We start from the raw sequence: 23,408 nt of genomic DNA, 5'->3' as shown, positions 1-23,408 counted from the left end.
GATGTTGCATATTGCTGAAAGATAGATTTGCACAATAATTTTACTTGGTTGCAAGTTCTTTGAGGGTACTTCTCTTAGCTTACTTCTAGGAAGTAAGATTAAGACAGAAAGAAAACATTTGTATACACACAGAGAGAGAGAGAGAGAGAGAGAGAGAAAGACCGACCACGATTAGATTATTTTATGGAATAAATTATAACAAAATGGTAACTGCTACTAACTGTTGTGTTTTACACATTAGATGAATTCATTATATTGGCCACGGTAGCTAGAGATTCCATGTTCAGATCTAAATATTGGGAAGGAATAACACGGAAGGCCTTGTCTATTACGGCTTACCTAGGAATATCCATGGGGCACCTGGCTGGTACCTCATTGTGGGTAACAGAACGCTGGACGAGATAGTCTAAAACAGCAGGACTGTTCTTATGTAGTCTCCTGTCAGAAGCCATGGGAATTAAAACTGGGAGCGCTTGGTTCTGTACATGGCTCCCCATGTGGCCAGCCCCCCCAGAAATGCATTTGGGGGCATCTTTCTACACTGAGAAGTATTCTCAGGCTCGGTATTGGCCCTGTCCACGCAAGTTGGCTAGTGGTCCTCTGAAATAGGAAAGACCTATTAGAGTCTTCCTGCTCAAGTTCTTCTGTGTTTGTTTGCTGATTGGCTCCTGACCTGGTTTCACAGGTGTGGCTCCTGCTTTGGCCTCCTAGACTCCCAGCACAATTTCTGACAGCTGCCTATGGCAGATGGATGCAGGCTACAGGCTTGTATGCAAAAACAGTAGGAATACCTACTTGACTTAAGGCTACATCTGGATGATCAGCATGGGGATTGTGACAAACTTTACGTGGCTTCCGGGTATACCAAATCAGTGCACTTGATCCTGTAAAGTACTGCAGCTATTTCTGCCTTTAGGCTTTGGTCTCCTTTGAGGTATGCATCCTGGATATGGTACAGAGCATTGGAGCTGCACTAGCCTTGCAAAATGCTCCATGAAAGTAGGAAAGACATAACCTTTCATTAACATCCCAAATGTGCAAAGCTTTTAGCCTCCCCAGACACTGTGAGTGTGCAGAGTTAAACCTAAAGCTTCTGTGCAGAACATAGGCAGTTAATCATGAGAGACACGGCTTTCACTGTACAACTTTTGAACAGCACAGCTTTGCAGATAACAGAACCAATTCAAGCAAACTTCTTATTTTGACTCCCCCCCCAAAAAAAAAAATACAGCACTGGAGGAAATATTATCATCTCATGTGCATGATTTTAAATGTATGTGTATGATAGAAATAATTTGAACAATGAAAATAAGCCAGGTATACCCAATGTGTGATTATCCTCTGTGTGACTGAGGTTCAAAACTCCACTCAATTATGTATAGCTTGCTGGGTGATATTGGGCCAATTTCTCAATCAAACCTACCTCACGGGCTGTTGTGAAATGGCCACCTCATGAGAAGAGAAGACTCCCTGGAAAAGACCCTGATGTTGGGAAAGATTGAGAGCACAAGGAGAAGGGGACGACAGAGGACGAGATGGTTTGACCAAACTGCGGGAGGCAGTGGAAGACAGGAGTGCCTGGCATGCTCTGGTCCATGGGGTCACGAAGTCGGACACGACTAAAGAACAACAACAATGTTTGCTTTTGTGTGTGTGCAATCTTGTAGGCTACCCTGAGCTCCTTGGAGAAAGAGCTTTCCAGAAAAATGGAGAAACAGAACAGGGTGTGCCAAACCAAGAGTGACAAAAGGTAATTTAGAACAAAAACAGTGGCTCACAAAATGGATACTACTTTTCAGGCTTGCTTTCAGATGCTAAAACCACAAAGGATGTGCAAAGAAGGGAGATGAGGTGAAATAAAAGATTAAGATAAAGGACACAAATTGTGGTGCCTTGATTTCATCTGACTAGGCTTGTCCCTCCCCTCCCCACCCCCCGCCATGAGACTGCTCTCCCTTAGATTAGCAGGAGCAGGACCAAACCTGCTAAATCACTTATTGCTACTTGTGGCTGTTATTCTGCCCGACGACAAAGTGGAGAGAAGCTGTAAAGACGAAGGCAACTCCCATCATAGAAAATCTTTACTTACAAAGTAATTACCTACTCTGGTGCCGAGACTGAGTTCATGTAATCAATTCTCCAAGGAATTGCTACCCGATAGGATTTCCAAGGTTATTTGTTCACACAAACACCTCCCCTCTCCCCAGTTTGGTGAACCTGATATGCACTCTTGTAAAATTTAGCTGTTGAAAAGTAATATTGCCTTACATGTGGTTCTGCCATATATCAGGTGCATTTTGCTCAGGAAACTATGGGAGAATGACATGAACATGTATTTTATTTCCTGCTGGATTAACGTTTCCCTAGAAAAACTGATCATGTAAACTCAGTGACAACAGAAAAGGTTTAGCTCTGAGGATTATTAATCTCATGTCATTCTTACAGCACACAGTTAAAGAAAGAAAGAAAGAAAGAAAGAAAGAAAGAAAGAAAGAAAGAAAGAAAGAAACTGAAATAAGAGTATATTTCATGTAACAGTTGTCTGAGAATGATATAGGACTTCATGTTTTCAAATTAAAGTGCTGTGAAATATTCCTCCCTCACACATTGTAGTCTGCTGTAAAAAGGGAGCTAATTTAAACTTTGTTGATATGACTAATAAGGTTAGATAATTGTCTTTCTGGCAGGTAATTTAAACAGCAGGATAGCAATCCTTGTGTGAGTGCCTTTTTGAATGGAAAGAAGACAGCCTAGCCACATTTGTTTCCAGGGCTGCACAGCTGTAACTTGGTGGTAGTGCACATGCAAAAGGTTCTAGGTTCAAAACGCAGGCAAGACTAGGAAAAATCACAGTCTGAAACCCTTCGGAGCTACTGCCAGTGTAGACATTACTGAGCTAGATCAACCAATAATCGGATGCAGTATAAGGAGCCTCTCAACGCCACTATTAGGGATGAGAAACTGAGAAGGGATGCCAAAGAACTGAATATTCTGGTAGCAAAATCAGGGCTAGAGTTATAGCCCACTTTGAGCAGGATGACAACTGAATTTGCTTGCAACATCCCAGCAATGACAGAAGGGAACACCAAGCTTTCTTTGGCAATGTGCTCTGTTCATGGCTCCATTAGTTCCTTATAGGCATGCAGGTGGCAAAACTATAGATGTAGGTCACAGGTTGTGGGGCTACAAGTTGTGTCAGTCTGCTTCATACAGATAAAATAAGATTTGCTTTGTGAAACTTCCTTGGACAAAAGAAAAGCATAGTTTGGTACTCTGTTAACAAAATGTACTTACCATCTGAAAGCCTCTGGTACTGGTAGAATGAAACTCGCACTGCATCATATCGAAGAATATTGGGATGGTAGCTTTTCTAAGTTCAGTTTCAGGGATCAGTGTCATTTCTAACATAGGCCCCACCATCTCAGGAATGAACTTGATCTTATGTTGGCCTGCAGAGACAAAACCACCTGAATTTAGAAGAAGGGGCTTAATTACTGCCAAGGCTCTTCAGTTTTCAAAATCAAAATTTGTTCTGAAAAAGAAAGGCAGGCAATAGTAAATAATAGTATTCTGAAGATATACAGAGCACATTTGCCATAGCACAAAAAGCAACTTGCAAACCTTCCAGGTTTTACAAAGCAGAACCTCAAAATCAGATGTCTCTTAGCCAGAGTTTAAGCCCTTTAGGGTGGACTCTTAGACAGTGCTTTTTGTAGAAAAAAATCAAAATAATGAGAAATGATATTTAAACAACACAGGATAATACCTGCTAATATCTTTAAACTAAAAAAGGTACCCCCTCCCCAGCTTAGCTCATTATTGTCTCATTACTGCCAATCTATTCACCATCAAGGACATCACCTGCTGAGTCAGCATTCTTTTTATCTAAATTTAGTCAGAACTAGAACAAATATTAAGTATCAACACTTAATTCAAATTTCCTAAATTAACATTAAGCAAGTCTTCACAGTAATTTGCCTTCTTCGTCCGTAGTATATTTTGACATTGCAATTACAAAGTTGCCTCCTTATAGATAGAATCTTAGGATAATATTAAATACCAGCTTCCAACAAGTGGAAGACAACCCTTATTCTTCTCAATACAGATTGATAATACAAGCTGATGTGCTAGTTTAAGTTACCAGTGGTGAAAGAGAGGGAGAGAAATTGAATTCTTAGAAATATTAATTAATAGTTGTTCAACAGAAGTAGCATTTGAAACGTTTTTTGTAAATATATGATTAAAGGTACATACATTGAATCATACAATATTTAGATTACACAAAAATGAAAGATGTGATAAATATTGCTGGTGTTTTCAAAACATTTATCTGCTGTATTTTTAATCATAAGTCTATTATTTCATTATCACTATGAACATCTCAAGGTATGAAGCTGAATATAAGCTAGGGCTACAGTAAGTAACACTTCAGGTATTTGATTATCAAAAATTTTAATTATACACCTGTTTAGCACTTACTTCATCCTGACTCACACTCCATATGTAGAAACAAAGTCAAGTTCCAAGCAGAAACAAGAATTTCAAAAGAGATCTGTGTAGGAATGATTACCAAATATATTTTGAAGAAGCATATAGGGTTGGCTAGTCACATAGCATAAATCTGATGTTCTTGTAGACTTCTGGACATAGAAAATATGTTTGAAATGAACTCAGAACTGCTTAAGAATCACTTGGCTTCATCTCTTATAACTTAGTAGTTTTATTGACTGGGTGGAGGTGGGAAGGCTCTCTTTTGATGGTAATGTAATTTGCTATGCACTCTTCAAAATGAGATAAGCTAACCCTGCTGCATTTGGGAGTTGTTATTCCGCTGAATGGAATCTGGACTTCTGCCTCAAAGTTGTTTCCTTATGGCACCACACAGCAGTGGACAAGCTCTGAAGCTCTGCAAACACGGCACCAGACAGAAGAGCCACAGTCAACACCAGCTGGTTAGGCACACAAGGTATACCGAAGTATAAAAAATGTTTAGGAAACGAAGTAGGAGTATGAGGCAAGAACCCCAACAATAGCTAAATGAGGACTGAGCATGCTTAGCGGCCCTACAATGTCTTGGGAAGGGAGGGAATGAAAACTGAGGGGGAAGGAAACTGAAGAGTATTCTGTAAATGGACTAGGATGAACGGAATACTGAACAGGAGCACTGTACACAGCAAGGCTTTGTTGCAGGCCCCACTTGTATTTTTATATTTCTTGAGCAATAGCGATCTTGAACTTAAAGCCATTCACATTGGTGACCACCACCATATCTTCTGAGCCATGAAAACTGTCACATCTATGAAACATTCCATAGCTTAATTAGGTTCTCTGTCTAATTCATTTATCTAGGGAACTATATCGAATGCACTGCCTGAATCAAGAGATGTTGTCAGGGCTCGAGTCTGGCTTAGGTCAGCACTAAAGTAGTAAGTCACCAATGCCAGTGAAGTTAACTCTTTATTCGGGGGGGGGGAATACAGCTCAGGCCTAGTGGTCTCAGCAACCCTTCTTGGTAGGTTTTGCCCCAATTACACACTTGTGAGGACTGAAGGTCCCCACCTTCCCACCCCTAAGGCGCCTTATCTCCAAGGTTTCCTCCCATGCAGTTTCAAACTACATCTGCACACAACTAAACACTGTTCTGCTCTTTTCATTTTTGTGTGTGTGTTCTTGGAGACCAGGGGGAGGGGAGCTGGTTGCAGCAAGAGGGGGAGGCTCCCTGAATTCTTCACCAGCCTCTTGACCGTCCTCTACTTCAGCCTCAGAGTCTGAACTACACTCTGCCACAATCTCTTCCTGCTCACTAAACCCTGTTGCCCATCCAGATTCTGACACCTTCGCCTTAGTCTTCTCCCTCTGGCCATTTGTTGTCATCCCACCACCGCTGTGCTAGTTCTAAGGGCTTTTTTGCCTGGGGGTTCCCTAGGGATTTCCCTGGGTGTTGCCTCCCACCACTCTTCTGCATCCAGCCAGTCCATGACAGATGTGCACTTTGCTTATAACAACAGTATTAGCTGTTCATAGATACCCTTGAACAGGACACAGCTCCAAAAAGAAATAAAAGTCTACATATTACAAAAAAAATTGTAATAGTGCTATTATAGTTGAGCATACTCTTAAGCAGAATATTCAGCGGTAAGCCAGGAAAAGCTTTTTTAAAAACATGAAAACAGTATAAAGATTTATTTCTATTTCATTATTACTACCATTCAGTCTTCCAGGTGACAGTTCTTTTGTACTATACCTGAAAACTGTCAGAGCAAATAGATCAGAAAATGAATTATAGTGACACAATGTTATTTGTCAGGGAGACCATCAATGCCACAAAGTTCCTGTTCTGTCACAAGGCTCCAAGTTTAGGGATTGAATTTCAAGACAGAAAGAAAAATGGCTGGTTTCAAAGTAAATCCATGAAAGCAGCATATTGCCCTAACAACGCATTTTAAACCTTTGATTACCATTTTTTTAAAATATAGAGAATGCCCTTGGTCCAAAGCGACAGCACTAGCAAGGCTTCCCTATGCAATTCAATCATGCACAGTGTTGGCCAATCCATCGAAGCAAATGGGAGTGGGAGCAACATGTATGGAGCTCCCATGACCACAAGGAACTGACATATTAGGGAGCAAGTGGGGAATGTCTTTCTAATGGGAAACGAAAGGGAATATCTGAGTTTGGTGATAATCATGACCACAAAATAAAAGAAAGCTTTACATCCCCATTTTATAAAGGGTGGTGGTGAACGAGCCCTTCACTTGTTCTCTTTGTACACGTTCTAATGTCTAATTCATCTCAAAATTAGAATTTTGTGGGCATCAGAAGAAATCAGGGGAAATCAGCAGTAAAGCACTTCATCCCCCTTTTTTGTCACTTGTGCGGTGCCTCCTATTAAATCCTTCCACGTAGGTCTAACTAGCAGAAATCTTAAATCAATGCAGGAGGAGGTGGCTCCCTAGGAAAGTAATGCTTGAGAAAAACGTGTACCGCGTGGAGAAAGAAAGAAAGAAAAAGCAATTAGAAAATATTACAATGTGTATAATCACACTGCAAATCTTCCTTCCTCTGCTGCCTGAAGGCCATTTAGCTTATCAGTTCAGCTGCAGTGTTTGATGGCAGCTTTCCCCAGAATTTACTTTATTCTGCAGTGGTGGATTGGAGGAAAAACAAGTAGAAAAGCTTATGAGAACTGCGGAGTCAGCAGCCCCACAGTTTTGGATGATAAACATATCGTTCCACAAATCAGCTATGCAGCATATCTGATATCTAAGATACCCTGCAGATTCTCAATCATATTCAGCTGGAAACCCAGGGCCTTTCATCCCTCTTCCCATAACCAATTATCTTCAGGCTACGTAAATCTTTCTCAACCAAGATTGGCGTGAAGGATCACCTCCCTTGGGGTTCTGGTTGGAGAAGGCAGAGGATGCAATCCAAAGTCATCCAATGACGCAAAAGAGCTTGGTTTCAAGCTGAAGTAGTGCCTCTTCAAATCCCTTGCAACTTTCCTTAAGAGGTAGTAGTATCCTGGCAGCCACCAATCCTTGCACTGGGATATAAGAACATTGGGTGGTAGCCAATTGAGTTTTCTTCCAAGCCTTGCCCCACCCTCCGACCCTAGGAGTTCTCATAAGGGAGCAGGTCCTGGAGGAAGAACTGTGAGGGAAGAGACTTCATCAGGCAAGGCCTCCTTCCACCAGCCTTGCCCGACCCTCTAGTCTCTGCTTCTGTTTGTATTGTATTATTTTATGTACTGTGGCTTGTGCTTGTTTTATTGATTATAGTTTAGAAATTATTTATTGTAACTGTTGAGTGGATTTCTGTTTAACTTTTATATGTTATTATTATTTAATACTATTCTAATGATTGGGACGCGGGTGGCACTATGGGTAAAACCTCAGTCCCTAGGACTTGCCGATCGTATGGTCGGCGGTTCGAATCCCCGCGGCGGGGTGAGCTCCCGTCTTTCAGTCCCAGCTCCTGCCCACCTAGCAGTTCGAAAGCACCCTTAAGTGCAAGTAGATAAATAGGTACCGCTTTATAGCGGGAAGGTAAACGGCGTTTCCATGTGCTGCGCTGGTGCTGGCTCGCCAGAGCAGCTTCGTCACGCTGGCCACGTGACCTGGAAGTGTCTCCGGAAAGCGCTGGCCCCCGGCCTCTTAAGTGAGATGGGCGCACAACCCTAGAGTCGGACACGACTGGCCCGTATGGGCAGGGGTACCTTTACCTTTTTATTCTAATGATTGTTGAATGTTACTTTTTTGATGTAGGTTGCCTATTTTAAAGTTTTATTGTCTCATTTTTGTATTGCATTAGATTGTTAGAAGATGTACATTTTTTGTTTCTTCAGCTTGTAAACTGCCTTGAGTATTGTAAGATAGAAAGACGGTATACAAATTAAAAAGCGATGAAAATGAACTTAGGGCTCATCCAGATTTCCGCTTGCCCTGCCCTGCCACTCACCCCAAGGGAAACGCTATCTTTAATGCTGAATCAGAGCAATCAGGTTTTCTGCAGACTGACGTTTGCTTCAATTTTGGTGCTAAAGAGCCGGAAAAGTGACTGAGAAAACAGAAAACAGCTCAGACCCCTGCTTTCTAGGCACACGCTCAGACCCATACCTATGTAGTTTTGCACATTCTCAGGCTGGAAGACAAACATGGCACAAGTGTCACTGCGGCAGCTCCCTCACCCTCCATGTCTCTTGGTTCTATGCAGAGTGTGCGATGCTCCTCAGGGCATCCCCCTCAAGCTCTCCCAGAAATGCCCCTGTTTACGAGTCCTGTTCATGAGCTCCCTGAAGCTGCGATCAGCTAAGCAGAACTGCTGCTAGCTGCTAGCTTTCCCCCCAACTCACTTCCTTGCCTTTTATCCAGCAAACTAAATTCTGCAATTAGATGAGTAATTTGGATTCCCCTTGTTGTCAGTGGGAACTAAGTGCCCATACGTGACTGCGTGTAACTTGAGTATTTCTGAAGCCAATGTGATTGAGCTCATAAACTAAGATCTGCTGTGTTTTTCTTGGTGCCTGGTTTTATCAGTTTATAATTTACTCTTACTCTGCTGGAAAACAGATGCTTTTAAATTCATATTATCATTAGTATGCTGCGCCTTCCCTACGCGAATAAAAGCATGGTAATTTAAATTCACAGACTGCAATCCTGCAATTAATTACCTGTGCAAATCAATGGGCTTTTGTGTGTGTTAACTGCATGCAGGATACCAGATTTAATTTGTACATTAAAATGAAATCATTTTCTATTACAACTGATGTATTTTCCCAGCTCCTATGAATTTTGAGTGTCTCTAACCCCAATGCCAGTACAGTGTTATTGTTATTGTTGCCTCTGGGACAGTGTGGGACAGCAGTTAGAAGAGTGGACTAGGACTAGGGATAAAGATTCAAATCTATACTAAGACTGACCTTGGACTAGTCACGATGTCTCAGCCTAAGCTGCTTCATAAGGTTATCGTTACCAAGCTAGACATAATGTGTGAGACGCAATGTATGCTGCTTTAAACTCATTGGACAAGAAGTGGGATATAACTGCAATAAAGTAAATTTGAACAGATTAACACTGCTTTCTTGGATACTTTTCACACCCACAGCCCACTAAGGTGCACAATTCCCCCTCCCCAGATGTTAGTATGCAAGTATTCTCACTATTCAGAAAAAAACACTCCCCCTTACACTGTCATCAGTCCCTAGCAATAACTCAAAATGATGCATCTTCAGAACCTTGAGCATGTGCACTTGATCTATATCACGATGCCACAATACAGTAAGTAGGCATCACCTTTTAATGCAATGGGCCTAAAATCCAGGGCGGCGGGGGAATATAATCAACACTCAACTGCGCTCAACTTTTCCACCTGTTTGGTACTAATAAAACAACTGATCTCACATTCACAGTCCACTGACCCACCTGCAAAAATGGGACCAGATTTTCCTGCAGCCCAGCCTTAATATGCACTTTCTTATAGGCTGCTCTGAACTTTATGCGTCTGTTAACCTACTATTTGCAAATAGTACAACAGCACCCAGGCACAGTAGGCCTAAATAAAATGGCAGTACTTAGCTACATGGCATGTTTTTGGTTTTTTACTGAATGTTTTGGGTTAAAGCACATATTTTCCAGGATTTGTTAAAGACTCTAACACTGGCATTGCCAGAGAAATGACTTGGAGATGAGCCCTCTTAACGCTGTTACCCAAAATAAAAAGACCAGTGCGTCTGGTGTGTTAACTGGAATCTCGGACAGCTTTGGGAGAAGGGGATGGCTAAATGAAAGTTGTGACTTGAATCCAGAAGTGCAATTAGGAATAGAGACGATGATGTAATATGGTTATGAAGAATCCATGAGTGATGTTATTAAGGCAAAAAAAAGGGGGGGGGGTCTTATTGGTTTTCTATAGAAGCCACTGTTGGGAAGCCAGAGAAAACATTCTTGGAAAAATAGTTTTAGATATTAAAAATAAAAATCAGCAATGCATGCCAATAACACAAGCATGTCTTTCACCAGGGAATTATGATGGGAATAAACTGCATTTTAAGAGATGGCAATGGTATTAACAGCGAATTACAGAGATTATGTGAGCAAAATGCTGGGCTGAAGGAGTAGAAGGAAATTTACAGAGTCCATGCTGTTCTGGCAAATGAATCTTTTCTTACCATGAATGAGGAAAATGAAGTGATTAGAGAGAAAAGACGCCAACTGAGATTTGACATATCCCACCTGCAGGATCAACTGGCACAGTGTCAGCAGGAAGAGGGAGAGAGAATGACATGAAATACCCTACTGGCAAGCCAGCTCAGCCCAGCGGTTTCATCGACCAACGTATTGCTTGGATACCCAATCGCTTTCAGCGGTTTGAGACTGGCTTAAAAAACAAAACAAAAAACCCCTACTGGCTCATCCTCTGAAACCTACTGAACTGTGTGACAGGGCTACTTTGAACCCTGGTCACTAAACACAGAAGGACAAGGCAATCAGAGTAAAGGTAAAGGACCCCTGACAGTTAAGTCCAGTCGCAGACGACTCTGGGGTTGCGGTGCTCATCTCACTTTACAGGCTGAGGGAGCTGGCATTTGTCCGCAGACAGTTTTTCTGAGTGATGTGGCCAGCATGACTAAGCCGCTTCTGGTGCAATGGAACACTGAAACCAGAGCAGCGCACGGAAACACCATTTACCTTCCCGCTGGAGCGGTACCTATTTATCTACTTGCACTTTTGGGGCCTGCTTTCGAACTGCTAGGTTGGCAGGAGCTGGGACAGAGCAACGGGAGCTCAACCCGTCACGGGGATTCAAACTGCTGACCTTCTGATCGGGAAGCCCAAGAGGCTCAGTGGTTTAGACCACAGCGCCACCCGTGTCCCTCAATCACAGTACTATTGTTCAAACTATTTCAGTGAAGCTATTCAACCACTTTGAAAGAATGGAGTCCCATGCCAAAAAATAATTGAAACCCGTTTATCTGGGGGGTGCTTTTGGCAGATATTTAAAGGATGTTGGTAGCTAGAGGTCTTTCCTCCAACATAAGATGAGTCTATCCCAGCACAGGCATCAGCATGTGAGGTGATTATGGTGACTGGGCTAAAGAAGCAAAGTGACAGTTATTAACTCCTGATCACATCTGAGGAAGTAGCAAGATAATTAGTGCAGATATTAATTAACAAAGAAAATAATTCCCTGAGACTGAGATTCTGTGGCTGCCAGGACTCCTAAAGATTTTTCAGGGAAACTTCTCCAGTACTTTAATACTATCTATATACCGTTTTTTTTGCTCTATAAGACTCACTTTTTCCCTCCTAAAAAGTAAGGGGAAATGTGTGTGCGTCTTATGGAGCGAATGCAGGCTGCTCAGCTATCCCAGAAGCCAGAACAGCAAGAGGGATTGCTGCTTTCACTGCGCAGTGATCCCTCTTGCTGTTCTGGCTTCTGAGATTCAGAATATTTTTTTTCTTGTTTTCCTCCTCCAAAAACTAGGTGCGTCTTGTGGTCTGGTGCGTCTTATAGAGCGAACAATACAGTACTTACTGTACTTCTTATAAACAGAACCTATATGGATTGTTGCCCACAACAAACTGATTGAAATGGTCAACATGCCATTTTATTATGATTTTATGAATTTATTCATGTGTTGTAAATTAGGTATTACCATGGTAACAATTTATTTCACATGACTAATGTCTTTGGTATTAAATTAGGAATTCAATTCTAATGTATCATTAGTAAAACAAACATATACTAATTCATTCTGTTATTTCAGCATTATCACCGCATCATCTCAATGCAAGGCTGTTGAGCAAGCCAGCGGATGGATAATCTATGCGTATGAAGCATCATTTTTGGTGGACTGGCCATGATCTTAGAAGGTCTTTCTCTGCTTAACAGAGACAGGTGGATTTCAAAATAGCTCTTATCACAGTATGGAAGATTCAATTACGCAGATTTGTATTGAAGAAATTATAGTTTTACTTGATCCTAAAGTTTTGCTTTTTAGCAACAACCTTGGCAATTCCTAGATTTTGTTAGTAACATTTTTAACTTTAATTTTTTTAAAACTGCATTTCCCTCCTCGTTTTTCTGATAAACAAACAGTTTACTAATGTTTGTATAATTCTTAACCATAACACTCTTTCCCAGTAACATGTAGGTCATTTGGATCAACTACCATCAACTTTTGAATCCCAACCTGCAACCTGTAATACACTTTTGACACTTTTTAAACCATGGATGTAAGGATTTAAAAAAAAAAATAAACTTTTCTTGCTCTTATTTATAATCCTTCCCTTATTATCAGAAAGAAGGGGGGAGGCCATTTTAGTGCTGGGACTGTCCCATCTTATGCTGGAGGCAAGAAATCCACCTACCCCAAATGACAGAATAAAAAAAGACTAGATGGTGTCATCAGCCTGTGCCTACTGCCTCAGGGCTCTTCAGAAACAGCATATTTCAGCATGTGTAAGGTAGCAACCATGTCATTTCCCTGCTGAAGTTGCTGCTTGATTTGTGGTGGTCAGCAGGGCCTCCCACCTGCTCCGAGACCATTTGATGGCAACTAGGAAACTCCTAAAGTCAGCAGCTTGATTATTGTGGCAGTCTGCGCTTTTTTTTTTTTTTTAAATTGCAATCAGAATAATGAAAACCAGATAGTTTGAGAATAAAGGACAAGACACCAGGATTTAAACCGTATCTGTATACTAAAGCCAACTCTGTTGGCTTTTTCAGTGGCTTTGCCTGGCCATGCCTGGGTAGAAGAGAACATGAGGGTGGGAGTGGTGAGAAGAAAGATGTGGGTTCATTGTACAGAGCTGAAATACACCAGGCATTCTTGGAGAAACAAGTTACTCAGCAGCCTGAGTTCCATGTCTTCCTTTGCTCACATGAAGCCAGTCCTTTTAATGGCTGAAGATGTGATATCAAAAGGACTTAGGTCCAAGTACTCTACCTTGGATCAGGATGCATGTGCAATGGAACACTCAAAAGTAGATTTTTTGGTAGTGATTGACTGGAAGAGCTGAGCTCAGTTTACTCTTTTAAAATGAGACATTCTGGGTATATGTCTGTCACTTGTATATTATTATGTATTTTGGTTTATCCTGGTCTCTACTCACTAATGCACTCAAGTCTTTCTTAATAAAAACAGAACCAAGCTATTCCCCAAAAGGCATTACTAAAGTCTTATTTTCCTTCCCTACATAACACCATAGTTCAAATAGAGTGCACTTCCAAATCATAGAAAGATGAATGTGAATTCTCTCTTTCATTACAAACTCATGTAATAATCAGAAGATATATCAGAGTTTGACTGCTTCATTGTTTCGTATTAAACACTCTACAATTCTGGCTGATTATACATAAGGTTGCTGCTTTCTTTCTTTTTTTCTGCATCAGAGTCATTTAAGAATATAACAAGAGTAAGTTAGCCAACGTTCAGGTGAAAAGTAAGTAATATTGGCAGTTTTACAATATCAGAAACTTGCAGCTACTTAAGTGATTCAGCTGTCATAATTTATATTATAGCAAATCCTGTATAATTCACTCAGAGCAAAGACACGGCTAAACATCAAAAGAGGTATAGTGTCCATATCAATGGAAATATTAGTATAAGGATATTTTTCTTATTGGTGATTACAGAGCTTTTATGCCAAAATCTGTGAAATCATTGAGAATGCTGCCTCTCCATATTACCTATGCACTTTCTAAAATACATCTAGAACGCTCTCTTTTTTTGGATGGTATGGTCACTCAATATTTCTAGTGCCAATGGGAAGAGGGCTTTAAAAATATTTCTTCCAGAGAACCTTGGTGTTAATCTGTGTGCCTGTTGATTATTGAAAACCATTAGAGTATCATTACCTACATTACATCTCAGAGGAGTGTATGAGAAAATTTCACTTATGCTATGACAGCAACAAAACAACTAACATAGATATTCAATGCAACACTTATGCAACTTGCTTGCTTAACAAAGCCTTGTCCGTCCTATGAACTGATTAAGAGGGTTCTTTCAGCAAAACCGATCTTAAAATGGATAGAATGCGTTCAAAGAAGAGTTCAAACTAGTGAGGACCAATCCTTATACCGTGGCTGTCACATGAGAAACTGTTGGGAATTGCCTTTGTGCATCAGTCATAACAAGAATCATGGGGGGAAACTGTGCATGCTGGTGGCAGCCACTTCTTCAACATAACAGCTGCCATGCAAGAAATGGCCCTGAGTAGCTGCTGCAATAAATAAAATTAATTAAATGTGTAAGTTAGATACTGCCAAAATATTTGTGTAACCAGAACTTTGTACAAACCTTATAAGCACAGCACTAATGCTGCAAAAATGCAGTAAATTCAGCTAATCAGGATGTGCTGATTATTCAAGGATCAGATAGTGGGGATCCTACTTACCCAGGTTATACCACATGTCACGGATCTCAAAGCCAATTTGTCTTCTCATATCGCCATACCTAGAAAGAATGCAAATTTATTGATAAAAATGCTCTTTGTATTATTTCACCCTTTCAGCATTGTAATCAAATTATGTCTGGGTTTTGTTTTGTTTTTAAGCAACCTAGGATAAATGATTTGCTAGTTATTTAGGAGTCTTATTTAGGAGCCCAATGCACTTTATATCTTTAGGTCTATTGAATTTGTTAGGCAATACAACCATTGTTATGTGTAGGGAAAAGCTTGCAGAAATTAAATTACATTCTCAAATCATAGAGATGATAAAACACACACACAAAAGCTTGCATGGTAGCTCCCAGTCTAACATCTGCATTTCTCATTCTTCCTTGAGGGAAGAAAAAAGCTCTACTCCAGCGTCTATGCTGCATTTTCTGTAAACGTTTCACCTGTGGGAATTTCAGTTTGCCTTATCGGCATATTACATAACTGTCCCTTGAGAGCGTGGGGGTGTTTGTGTAGATTAATGAGAGTATTATCCATTTCTCAGTCTCTAATAGCTGGAGAAAACACACTGCACAGACTTAAGAATGTTTTACTTTTATGCATATTCTTAGCATACATTGCCTGCCCTAGAAAATGAACTAAGAAGAACTGTATTCAGCAAGTACCAAAGGATGCCCCCTGCCCCACAACTACCATGAAATCTGCTGAGATACTACAATGGATCTGAATGCCCAGCAAATCTGCAGAAATCAGAAGCGATACTTTATTTTGGATTTGCAACTGATGAATGCATAAAAAGTAGATGATTCCATGCACTTCTTTATCTTTTTACACACACACACACACACACACACACACACACACACACACACTTTTGTAAATGCAAGTACTGCCAATGGTTACCATACATTAATGAATCAAACTAAACACACAGTCGGGGGGGGGGGGAAGGAATTGCACCTTCTTTGAATTCTGTGGTTTCACAGAGGTAAAGGTACCCCTGACCGTTAGGTCCACTCACAGACGACTCTGGGGTTGCATGCTCATCTTGCTCTATAGGCCGAGGGAGCTGGCGTTTGTCCACAGACAGCTTCTGGGTCATGTGGCCAGCATGACTAAGCTGCTTCTGGCGAGCCAGAGCAGTGCACGGAAACGCCGTTTACTTTCCTGTGGGAGCAGTACTTATTTATCTACTTGCACTTTGACGTGCTTTCGAACTGCTAGGTAGGTAGGTGTGCCCACCCTTATAAAAGCTGAAATTTTAGGAGTTTGCTGGTCTGGAGCATTCAGGTGTGTTTTAACACAATGCCAAGGAGGAAGGATGACACAATGCTCTTGTGCTGCTGCCCATGAAACTGGGAAGGGTTTTAAGGTCATCTCCAACCAATATAAAGTCTATCATTCTACAGTGAGAAAGATTATTCAAAAGTGGAAAACTTTCAAGACAGTTGCCAATCTTCTCAGGAGTGGATATCCCAGCTAACTCACCCCAAAGTCAGACCGTGCAATGCTCAGAGAAATTGTAAAAAACAACAACCAAGAGGTACATCTAATGCTCTACAGGCCTCCGTTAGCATATTAAATGTTAAAATTCATGACAGTACAATTATAAAAAGACTGAACAAGTATGGTTTGTTTGGAAGGGTTTCCAGGAGAAAGCCTTGTCTCTCTAGAAAGAACATGGCAGCACAGCTTTGGTTTGCAAAATTGCATTTGAACGAACCACAAGACATGTGGAACAATGTCCTTTGGACAGATGAGAATTACATCCACAGCCTTCCTTTTTAACGCACAGGAATAATAAAAAGCTGCAGAACTTTCTGTGGAGTTTACATATTAACATACCATACAAAGCTTCAGTTGCTTGATCGCTTCTGTTGCAAAGACTCCATGAGTCTACTCCAGAGAACAAAAATATCCAGGACAAAGTTCCACCACTCTCTACTATTAACTGTCATCCAGTTGTAAGGTAGTTTGTGAAGCTGGAACTAACCATGGGATAAAATACCATACAATAATGCCAAAACAACATGTTTCTTTAGAGTGTGGTCCTTAACAACTGTAATTTCCTATCTTGAGTGAACATGGAAAGCCCTTAATGCAACATGTTAAAACCGAAGTGTTTTTTCTTAATTCCATATATCCTTTACTATAACCCTTAAAACACATTTGCACAGCCTGCCATCACCTTATTGCCCACTGCTACATTGTGGGAGTCATAAAGCCATAGCAGTGGCTTGTAATATTGCAGGGTGCCCCCTGACCTCGTGACCAGCACTCCAAGCTTTACAATGTATTGGAATGTATTGGCCTTAAATGGAGTTGTGTTTCCTCTGGGCAGTGATGACCCTATATGGTGATGTGTGTAATAAAAGCCTTGACCGGATGAGGTAACGGGAGACATTGGCAAACGGCCATGCGGCTGGAGAGAACAAAGGAGAATAAATCGGAGGAGGGCAGAGAAAGGAGCTGCTCTTATCCATCATGAAAATATAGCTGGCTTTCTGTGTCATTTTTCTATGCTGTGCGCCATTTAATGACGGCTGGACTCCGTCACTACATCTAATCCTAATTCAGGGCGGCCTAAATTCTGGATAACCAAGAGCCAAATTTAGGTTTGTGTAGATGTAAATTGCAGTTAACCATTACATGCTGGTAAAACTTTTATGCAGAATGGTAGGGCTGAGGCAGGCAGGGACTAGCATACAATTTCCTTGGCATTATCACAATCCGAGTATTTCATATTGTTTTTTCTGTGTACTCCATGTAGGAGTGATTCTTTTTTCCCCACTCTGAAATGAACTTCACATTGTTTCAAATTATGCAACGTTTTGTCTTTCTCAGCACAAGGAAACACTGTGTTAAATTCAAAACTCATGCAGTGTGGTTCCAGTCACAGAAAGAACACTCATGCTGTTCACTAATGGAAAGGAGGGAGGTGATTTTTGCAGATTCCCTGTTCCCCATGCAGGCCTCTGGAAATCTGCTCTAGAAAAACAGAGAACACTGTGGAACGCCATGAAACCTGGCATGCAGGGAGAGAAAGTACAAACTGTCTCTCCACCTTCCATAAAGGGAAAACTTTCACTGACTTAGAGGCCTTAGTCTTGAAGGAAGGACTCTTTGTATGTGATGGAATGGCATCTTTGGCTCCAGTCCAATGTCTTTTAAGGCTCAGCCTTACACAAAAAACCAAGTCCTTTAAAAATAATTAAATTAAGGAGATTTCGCATCATAGCTAAAATCACTGAAGGCAACTGAAAACAAAGGGACAAACCTTCATTCTTCCAAATACCACAGCATGTTGCTTCTTTTTTTTAATAAAAAAAATTTGCTATGAAATATAGTATAAAATGAATAAATTCCCTGTTGAAAGGTAGGCAAGTTAATCCGTTTTAACCAAGGTACAAGTCTGTGGCAACAAAACATTCTTTAGGGATATCACACTGAAATTCACAGCAGTTATGGAGATTAGCTACAAGACCTGTAGGAATTAGGGAATAAAGCATTCTCATCAAATGAGATTAGGATAAGCAAAAAGCTAAAGTGGCTTTTAAAAAAGATTTCTCTAATATGTTCATTCTTAAATTTCTTGACTCCATGAATATACTACAAGATAAACATTTGCTTTATCCAGTAATTTTGTATCTTGACGTGAGTCTAAAGAATATGATAAATACTTGATTCATGGTTTCAAGACTAACCTTTCATCATACTATGATTGCTTCTCAATGCATCTTGAATTTTCTAAGCAGTTAAAGCAACATTATGTTAATAATCCCTCGTGCTCCTGCTCATGATTTTATATGTGGAATGCAACTTACTTGTTAAGGATTTTGCATCTTTTAGTACTTGAAAAGTTCTCCAGCTGAAGTGACTCTTGGGTAAGAAAAGCAACAGCAAGGTGGAAATAGTTGTTCCAAAGCTAGAGGTCACAAAGATTACAAGAATCATCAGTATTACATGACTGAAACATCTTAACATATGGTATTTTTTAAAGATGTAATTTATATGCATAATTATTAATAGTAATAAGACATCAGGCTTGGTTTGTTTTTGACAGAAACTTTGCATTTTGCCACACTGCACAGTTTTGATTAAACAAACTTGCCCATCTGCACAAATATTGAAATCAAAGGCTTTCTGATGATTCAAGCAAAATGGAATGCGAATTCATGAGTGTCTGTTTATGTTATACAGAAAGTCAAAGAAAACCACTAACTTTCTCAAATGGATGCTGAAGTATGGAAATATGTGAACTAAACTATGAAAAATGTGCACAAGCAAAATAAAAAGAAAGAAAAGGAAGTGGAGTCAGAGGACTTGTGGAAAAGTAAAGCAGTGAAATTTCTAAACATACTGTGTCAAGCAAAGTAATAAATTATCCTGCTTGATTAAAACAAAGATAAATTTATAATAAAATTAACTAGATCCCTTAGTATCTCCATATGATTGTGAGCAACAGAACACATTTGTATACAATCCTAAACCATGGTTTAGTGAACTTTTGAAATATTGTTATGAGATTTTTGTGGTGTTTTATATGGTCAAACTTAGTTTCAAATTTTGTTTGACATCTGGCTTGTAAAAAAAAATGAGGGGAGATATTTTTTTCTTGAAAAGTGTACACAAATAAATTAGATAAATCAATGGTTTAGCACGATGTACACGGGTAGGAAGGAGCCTGAGCAAAACCACTGAAAGTTGCCGCTTTTCATCTTCACGGCTTCTGGGTTGTTTCTAAGCAAGATTGTTTCTTAAAGCTGTAAACAGCTTCAGGCTACAACAGTGGTTTCCAAATATTTTTTTTCCATGAACCACTTGAAAATTGCTGAAGGTCTTGGTGGATCGCTTACTGATTTTTCTGCCTGTTGTAGCAACTGTAATGCACTGTGCTAGATGCTGCATGTTTTTAAAATACATGCCACAGGCCACCTGAATGAAGCCTTCAGACCATCGTTTGAGAACCCATATAGACTAGGATACCTAAGGGACTGCTTCCTACCATATGAGGCTATCTCTGAATTCATCAGGAGCGACCCAGTTGCTTGTACTGCTAGTCTCTGAGGTTGCTATTTTATACCTCAGGCAAGCGAAATCTGTGGCCTTCCAGATGTTTTGGTACTGAAACTTATATTAGCCCCAAGCCAACAGAAAGGGCCACAGGTTCCCCATCCTTCCTATATCTAATTTCCTAGGAATACATCCCACTGAACAGATGTGTACTATGTACTATGAATCTCACAATGTGGGTGAGCCTCCTAAGATAGGGTGTCCTAAGTTAGGGGGTCATAACATTGTTTATTCTGTTTTCAAAATATATAATTGGATGTTACTTGGTTATAAAGCATTGGATGGATTTTTATCTTGAACAAAGATTGCTTTACATACTGCTTACATGCCATAATGGTTCGGAAGTGGTTTACAGGCATAAAACCAAGTCTAAAATCAATATAATAACAATAATGCACAACAAAAATTACATCAAAGCGTTAAAAATGTCCATATTTAAAATGTGCAACAAAACAAACCCGCTTAAAAAAAACACAAACTATTAAACAGGTAAAATAATCAATTAAATAGTTGGATTTTTTTTTAAAAAAGTTCAATTTCAGGTGAATGGTTACCTGAACAGGTGCCTCTTCAAGAGCCAGCAGAATGCCAGTGCAGATGAGGACTCTCCTCTATCAGCAGGGAAGGCATTCCACAACACTGGTGCCAGCAGTGAAAAAGCCCACTACCGTGCTAACCAATAACCCAATAATCAGGTTGCAGCAAAACTAACCGGTTCCCATTTGCCCTTAATGGGGGCAATGGAGGGCAGTATCCCCCCCCCCAGGTAGCCAGATCCAACTATTTAGGGCTTTATATGTAAGTAGCAGGACCGTAAAACTGTCTCAGTGGCTAATAGGCAGTCAGTGCAGATCCCTTAGCTAGTCTATGTGACCAATAAGGAACACCACTCACCAGGATAGGCTGTGGTGCTCTGCCCCAACTGCAGCTTCTCGACCAGCTGCACGGAAGGAAGCCTCACATAGAGAGCATTATAATAGTCCAAACATAAGGTTTGGCAAAATTATCTCTGCCCAGGAAAGGGAGCAGTTGACATACCAGCTGAAGCTGGTGACAAGTGCTTTTTGCCACAGAGGCCTCCTGGGTGTCCATGGAGAAAGACGGTTGCAAGAACTGTGTACCGGATCCTTGAGTGTGAGTGCAGCCCCCATCCCAAACAGACAAATCCCCTAATTCTCAGACCTGGGAACAACTTATACGCAGTGTTAGTGTCTTAGCAGGATTCAGCTACATCATAATAACTAGTAAGTGGTTTCCAAACTTTGGAACATTCTGCCCTGGGAGATCCATTTGGCTTTCTACCTGATGGTGTTTTCTGCCAAGAAGAATATCTTCCAGTTCCAGCAAGCCTTTGGCATAGCTGATTTTTAATTATTGTTCTAGCCCTCCAAGTTTTCTCCCTCACAGCTGATGTGCTTGTGTGCTTGTCACCAGCTACGGGTCTAGGTTGTGGTTGTGGCTGTGTGTGTAATTTTGACTTGCTTTTGAATTTTGATCTTGACTGAGCTGCCCGAAGTGCCTCATACTGAGGCACAAATGCAGGATGTAGACGATTTTTTAAAATAAAGTAAAATGCTCTCCAAGATGACACAGTGAGTGAGGAAGTGTGGCTGCAACTCACAGGGATACTTCAAATGCCTTTTTTTAATGACTGCAAAATGTGTGGAAAGGATGCATGCACACACATATACAAAAAAATAATAATAATGGAGACAATATTCATGTCTTACCTGCAGCTCAAAGTTGGTTTGATCAAGAAATTTCTTGTTTAGCATATCTGCATACTGATTAATTGCTCGCAGGAAGACTCTGAAAGATCAAGAGAAAATTACATAATTACACACTTAAGACTTTGGCACCTTTGTAAGTTTGGCATCCAAATTAGATATAAATCCAAGACTGTCTGGAAAGTAGAATTTGCTGCAGTTATTAGGAAAGCAGTGAAAACTTACCACTGTTAAATATGCAGAATTATATGCAGATGCTCTCGAAATTAATCAAGGAAATTAGCATATGTAGAATAAAAGAAATAGAAGCAATCCTTTGGAAAAAATATTCACTTCTATTTAATATCATGATATCATAAAAAGATAATTAACAATTCAATTTACTGATAAGCAAAAATTAATTGCATTTCAAAGTCACATGTACTAATATTATTGGTTTAGAATTAAACTCTTTACTTATGTAGAATCAACAGCTGGTGAACAATGGATTGAACTTCTACTTATATATTAGCACATTAAAAAGAGGAGAAACATAGTTTACATTGGGTACAAACAAAACATCCCTTAACAGGTATTACATACAAAACTCTACATTCTTGCAAAGAGTAAAACAATCTTCAATGCCCAGATCTTTGCTTTCCAGGCAAATGTTTCAGCAGCAAATTGTTTAATTGGTGTTATTAGGATGTCGACTAACTGACATGTCCTTTGAATAGGCTGCAGACACTGTGGGTTTGTGTCATTATCTCTGAAAGGATGGCAATAATAAAGGTCAGACTCTTTCTAAACGACCTCTCTCTTTTTGCACAATAGTTATCTGTAGAAAGAGTGACTCACATTAGGACACAGATAATAAACTTAATTACTCCTAATACATTTCAGTATCCTGCAATAAAAAGAGTCTGGAAACTGAGGACATATGGCATTTTGACAGGTCCTTTACAAAAAAGTCAAGGATCACTAGGTGAGTTAAGGACAAACGCACAATATAAACTTGCATCTGTGTTCCTTTTTGCTCTGTCCTCTGCTACCTCAGACACTTCACAGACAGGACCCAGCATTTGATATTTGCCCATATATATATATTTATTGCCCATGGATTGCTGCTATAACAAAAATATGTGGTTTATTTTAAAATAAAGTCTCAGTCTCATTTTTCAAATGCACATAATTCCACACGCACAATCCTGTTTTGCAAAAGCAAACGTTGTGAGGAAGCTACAGCACTGCGAATGGTACAGAGATGCAGCAAGAAGAGTGACAGCTTCAACAGTAGAAAGACCCTCAAAAGGTAAGGGAGGCAGTTGTGTTAAATTCCTCTGTAACTCCAACGTTAGGGAGGAAAGAAACAATATCAAATCCCCTTCCTACAGCATTAAAATAAACCAGTTGCTGCCTAGGCAGCCGGTGTTTAGACACCAGGCTTCATTTGACCTGTCTGCTTTCTTAAGCCATTGGGTAGCAGAGTCAGTATTTGAGATTTGTTTCAAGTATGCACTGTTTCTATTGTGCTTGTATCGTTATTTATGTCTTCTGGGAATTTTACTGTCACCCATCCAGAGGTCCATGGATGTGGTGCAGGATATGAATTGACTAAACCAGGCACCCCCAAACTCGGTCCTCCAGATGTTTTGGGACTACAATTCCCATCATCCCTGACCACTGGTCCTGTTAGCTAGGGATGATGGGAGTTGTAGTCCCA

The 23,408-nt window shown here is 40.2% G+C and overlaps 1 protein-coding gene across 4 annotated transcripts in view; it reads right to left on the bottom strand.

The window, feature by feature from the left end:
- The window catches only part of DOCK1 (dedicator of cytokinesis 1), a 347,244-nt gene that overhangs the window by 76,866 nt on the left and 246,970 nt on the right, over nucleotides 1-23,408 (bottom strand). For all 4 annotated transcript variants that reach the window (XR_014548912.1, XM_083616828.1, XM_083616827.1 and 1 more), the window contains 4 exons: nucleotides 21,710-21,788; nucleotides 18,731-18,831; nucleotides 14,904-14,962; nucleotides 3,295-3,449 (listed from right to left, as the gene is read on the bottom strand). Coding sequence is in view for 3 of the 4 variants with exons in the window: in XM_083616828.1 (XP_083472954.1) it covers nucleotides 3,295-3,449; nucleotides 14,904-14,962; nucleotides 18,731-18,831; nucleotides 21,710-21,788 (394 nt within the window). In the remaining variant the exon portion in view is untranslated. The remainder of the gene's footprint in view (nucleotides 1-3,294; nucleotides 3,450-14,903; nucleotides 14,963-18,730; nucleotides 18,832-21,709; nucleotides 21,789-23,408) is intronic.

Source organism: Podarcis filfolensis (assembly GCF_964270895.1).
Source record: "Podarcis filfolensis genome assembly, chromosome: 5".
Lineage (NCBI taxonomy): Eukaryota > Metazoa > Chordata > Lepidosauria > Squamata > Lacertidae > Podarcis > Podarcis filfolensis.
The sequence above is the reverse complement of the archived record's forward strand: the minus strand, read 5'-3'. Positions and strand labels throughout refer to the sequence as shown.